This window comes from Atractosteus spatula, chromosome 25, assembly GCF_055471065.1.
Source record: "Atractosteus spatula isolate fAtrSpa1 chromosome 25, fAtrSpa1.hap1, whole genome shotgun sequence".
Taxonomy (NCBI): domain Eukaryota; kingdom Metazoa; phylum Chordata; class Actinopteri; order Semionotiformes; family Lepisosteidae; genus Atractosteus; species Atractosteus spatula.
In genome coordinates this window covers 10,638,142-10,643,098 of record NC_142730.1, presented here as the reverse complement: position 1 = coordinate 10,643,098, position 4,957 = coordinate 10,638,142, and the positions used below count along the sequence as shown (strand labels likewise).

The window sequence follows — 4,957 nt, the reverse complement described above, 5'->3', positions numbered from 1 at the left end:
TGCAAAACTAAGGCAGTTTCTCTCCACTCAAGACACAGAGAAATTAATACATAAATTAATACATGTTCTTGTAACAGCAGGTTAGACTACTGCAATGCCCTACTATCAGGGAGCACCCCCCAGTTCTATATGCAGTTCAAAGCCACAGTCAATTCTATATTTGTGAGCTTATTTGGGGAGCTGCTGGGATGAGACAAGACCTTTTCTCCTGACATCAGTCCAGTAGAACTGTGGACCAGCTCTCAAATGGGATCAACAGAGACTTCACTAGCTCACTGCTGAGGTTCAGGCAGAATATCCCACCGTGTTGACCTCTCACAAACATGCTTTTTTATTTACAGGTCAGACACGTTGTTAAGCAAGATGTTCTCAATGTGAAAATCTGAGCTGTTCTATGATCGATTTACAAGAGCTGATCTGTTCTACAATCTTGTGCAATGACCTCACATCTCTAGACAACTAATATCACAGTTTGTTTCCTGCTTTTCAAGGCACACAGAGCTGTCTGTTAATCTCCGGAAGGACACCTGATGTCAGGAACTAACGAGGGTTAGAACAATATCCACTGGTGCTCTAATAATGTTAGACACCAGATATTGCAACAGAAGGTCATAGGTCAACTGCATTATTTTAAAACTAATTTGACTAAAATCTCAAATTAAATTGAAGATATATCTGTTTCTCCTTTATGTGACAGGTGCAGATCTTCTGAAGGCTCTGCCCCAAGTTCTATAAACTTTGGGTAGAAATATTTCAGTGGTACTCAAAGGTGTTTGGGAAGAATATACCCCAGACCCTGAATTAGCACTCTCTGGTTGTTCAGAGACAATGTTCACATTAACCATCAGCACTGGCGTTTGGAATAATTGTGGCTGAACAAAATTGCCTCTATAGCACAAGCAATCTGGAGCCATTCCATGAGATCTGGGGCCCTTTTCCTCAATATATTTAAAAACATAGAGCTTTGTTAAATATCCCTGATAGTTTTATACAACCATTAATTGTGTGATTATGGTTGTCACAAATTTTGACTTAACAAGAAAACTGTTAAAAAGGCAGCAGCAAATTTGAGGATTTTTAATCTATTGTCTGTTTTTCATGTTTCTCATTAAAAATATCAAAGCTTTTTTGAAGATCCCTGATAAGTCTATCAAGAGGCCAGTCAGCCAAGCAGCAGTGCCACCTAGTGGTCAGAAAGCTGAGCACAGACGGGTAGGACTAGAACGAGATAAGATAATGTGGGAAAAATTATAAAGCAAATGTTAGGATATATAGTTAAGTAACATTTAAATCAGGAGATGCTATATAAAGACTGTACCACTAGTAATGCTTCATTTCAAATGTGCCGTCTGTTACAACAAAGATTTTGCTCTGGAATCAGCCCAAACCGTAAAGAGTGACCAGATACATTCTCAGGTTCAAGTGATTGTCCTGCACTGTTCAGGGGCCCAATTTAAGTACTGAAAATCCTAAAGGGCAACAACAAATCTACTGTATGACCTTTACCTTCGTGTATGGAAACAGGAGTCACTTCTGTGCACAACGTGTGGTCAAAAGTACTGTATGTACTGTATGTCCCTGGAGGTAGTGGCTGAGAGGAGAATGATGTCCAAACTAGAGGCCATCATGGACAACTTCTCCCATCCCCTCTATAACAGGCTTGCAGGAATGAAGAGCACGTTCAGCAATAGACTGATTCATCCACGGTGCGACAGGGAGCGCTACAGGAGGTCATTCTTGCCTTCTGCCATTAGACTGTACAACGCATCCACCTTGCGTCTTGGCAGAGGCAACATCGACAGTGACCTGTTTCTGGACTAAACGCATCTACTGCTACATCTGTTCTCTTTCTTTTTCTTTTTCCCATTTACAACCACTTTTTGTGCAATATATGCCAGGGACCTGTGCAATACATTTATATTTATATCTATAGTTACATCTATATTTATATTCATATGTGTGATACGATTTTCTGTGTACTGTTCTGTTCTAGTTTGTTCTTGTGTGTCCGGACTGTGAGTAACTCTTGTATTGTACTATTATTATATAATTCGTTACACTGTGGCTGTGTTGTGTGTGTTAAGCTGCTGTTGCACTGCAATTTCCCTCACGGGATCAATAAAGTATCTATCTAACCATATTGTTGCAGTTGGTAATGATCTTTTGCAAAAACAAATGTCTTAATGACATTGTATCAGCAATTGTTACATACTCAGCCTACTTTAAAAGTTTAAATTTACATTAGGAAAGATACATGGAAAAACTGCTCACAAGTACAGAAATAAAAATATAATCAGCTGAAAAAAAGTCACAGTTGAGATGATTGTACGCAATACTGGTTCACATGATTACAAATACACACACAACTCAGTAAAGTACTAATAGGTGTTATTTTTGTGGCATGTGTTGCAGGTATTCAGATGGCAACTGCATTTGAAATTGTACAAGTTCACCAAACCACATCCCACTCAACTAGTTACAGCAATGAAGTATTACACCTGAACTTGAGCTAAACCTCAGGTGAGGATTCAACCATGAAGATGAACTCAGCTGTGTGAAAAAAAAAAACTGAAAGCACCCAGTCAACATGGTTAGGGATGTAATAGAAAGTTAAGACCAAGTGCTTTGCACCAACACATTATGGAAACAAACATTACACTGGAGTGGTTTAGGGTTAAGAGAGTGAAAGGCCTTGAAGACTCCAGTCACAGCCTCAACTTACATCCCTGTTTAGGGCCACTGGAAAAGACCAATCAGTGATGCTCCCCCAGAAACATAGTAGCATTTTAGCTAATCCATTCATGCACAAAAGTGGGACTAAGCTACTGTGGAAAGAGACTAGATATGTTTCATTATTAGCTTATTACAGGCAAAGGGCCATGTGGGATAAGAGCTTTATGTGACATCCCAGGTAGTCCTCCTCATTAAATCAGGAGGACTGGTTTTAAGTTCATTAACCAATTTGAAGTTAATGAATTAGACACCACAGAAGAACAGGGTTTTCCAGGCATTTTTATTGCAGCACAGAATAACAAGACGGGCATTAATGCCTCATTCCACTCGGAATCCTTCATGCAGCCTAGTCATGTCTGTCACTTCCCACTCAGGACCAGACCACCCAGGCTGCTCAGACCTGGCACCTCTGGACTCGGCCATCTTTGCACACAACCCAGAGGATTCCTCGGTCATAGGACACATGCCTGGCCACACCAGCTGCCCTTAGAGCCCACCACCTCCTGCCAAAGGGGTTACAGGCATCAATACCAACCCTGCAGGAAAAGGAACAGGGTTAGAGCAGCCTAGAATTAGGACAGTCGTTCATGCAACCATGTGCATTAACCCCTCCCCCAGCTCACCTCTTGAAGACCACTCCATTCCTGTCCACCCCATACACACTGCCATCTGAGCCCACCTCCACCAGGGACAGGGAGCCCTGGATGGGGTACCACCTGTCGGAGCCTTTGCAGGAATCCCCACTCACATCCAGCTTGACAAAGATCTGGTCCAACCTGTTCACTCCCCAGCAGCCAAAAGGCCCACAGGAATAGTACTTGAGGGAGCCCACAACAGGAATCCAGGGGATGTTGCCCTGGCCAGCATACTGCAGCACAGGCCCGCTGTTCAGGCAGAAGATGGAATTGGCAGCATTGACACCAACCACAAACTTGTCTCCACCAGCATCAATCTGGATGAGGGAGCCTGCAGAGGAGAGCAAAAAACAGCTGTTCTCAGCAGGGGGTAGTGCAGTGCTCATTCCTCAGTATGAGGTCATGAACACTTGAGGAGTGAAAGATGTTCTGGCTGAAAGCAGCCACTATCCATGGATAAACATGAAAGCTATCATTTCTAACCTATATAGATCAGCTGCAGCCTCACCTGGTTGCACTTGGATCCACCTTCCCCGAAGCCACTTAAACACAAGGCTTGAGAGACTCACACTCCAGAGTCCTGCTGGCCCCACACTCACATGTTTCCCCTTCATGGCCAGAGAGACCCAGCTGTTGCCCTGGTAGCTGACCAGGTTGTCTGCATTGTCGACTCCACACACTCTTCCAGCACCAGCATCTATCTGCTTCAGACTGCCAGGCACAGCCCGACACTGCAGGGCTTCAGCTACAGACACTGGGAAGGAGAGGACACCACTGGGTCAATGATCACGTGGAAGCAGCCTGGGTTTAAGGCAGCATTAAGGCAACATTTAAGGGATCATAAGCATCTGACACTGAGGGACTAAGTCAATATACGAGGACAGAAGTAACAAGCCAATAGGGCATTAATGAATCAGCAACAGCCACAAGTGAACAGAGCTCAATGCACAGAGAATCAAAGGCTTGCAGAATTTCAAGAGCACACAAACATCCAAGTCATGGATTTAACACTCAGGCAACATCTCTACTCAAGATCAAATAACTATACTGAAATCCTTAAATACTAGCAGCATGCAGTTAATCCTCCCATCTGCCTTTGTGCTGCCCCTTTTAGTCAAAGCAATAAACCCAAACCTTACCTAGAAAGAATCCCACAAGCAAACACAACACACAGCTTCTCCCTTCCATGTTGATGAATGATCACACAAACCTTATGTATAGTATAAGCAGCCCCCGGTGACCTTTATATACTCAAGACTGCTGGGCTTCAGGTCCTACACACACCTGTCTAACCAGGTGTTAAATTGTGAACCATAACGAGCTGCTGATTGAATCACTCAAGTATCAATTACAGAAGACATCATTAATTATATTCTTTCCATAGACCTTATCCTCAGGGTTTGGGAATCATGGCGACAAAAACTGAAATTGAAGCCCAGTGCTTCAGATAGTCACGAGCTGGATTAGTACTAGTATCAGCAGGGACATCCTCCAGTAGTGCAGGTCAGGGGTGGTCTAAATTAGATAACGAGACAAATAGTCCCAGATTAAAGATTAAATTTTTCTGAGCACTTAGAGGAAAATATCTG

General features: G+C 43.0%; 1 protein-coding gene across 1 annotated transcript; it reads right to left on the bottom strand.

Annotated features, from left to right (window-relative positions):
- Window positions 1-3,127: 3,127 nt before the first annotated feature.
- On the bottom strand, window positions 3,128-4,556 carry LOC148815405 (fish-egg lectin-like). The gene is made up of 4 exons (XM_088905728.1): window positions 4,508-4,556; window positions 3,877-4,122; window positions 3,357-3,699; window positions 3,128-3,269 (listed from the first exon to the last, which is right to left on the bottom strand). The coding sequence occupies exons 1-4, from the start codon at window positions 4,554-4,556 to the stop codon at window positions 3,128-3,130; spliced, it is 780 nt and encodes a 259-aa protein (XP_088761854.1).
- Between the last annotated feature and the right edge of the window lie 401 nt (window positions 4,557-4,957).

Bases quoted from the DNA above. Each gene is read 5' to 3' on its own strand.
- LOC148815405 (XM_088905728.1), bottom strand. From the start codon at position 4,556: ATGGAAGGGAGAAGCTGTGTGTTGTGTTTGCTTGTGGGATTCTTTCTA. The intron at 4,123-4,507 runs GTAAGGTTTGGG...TCTCCTTCCCAG, and splicing joins GCTTGTGGGATTCTTTCTAG to TGTCTGTAGCTGAAGCCCTG. The intron at 3,700-3,876 runs GTGAGGCTGCAG...TCTCCTCTGCAG, and splicing joins GTGGATCCAAGTGCAACCAG to GCTCCCTCATCCAGATTGAT.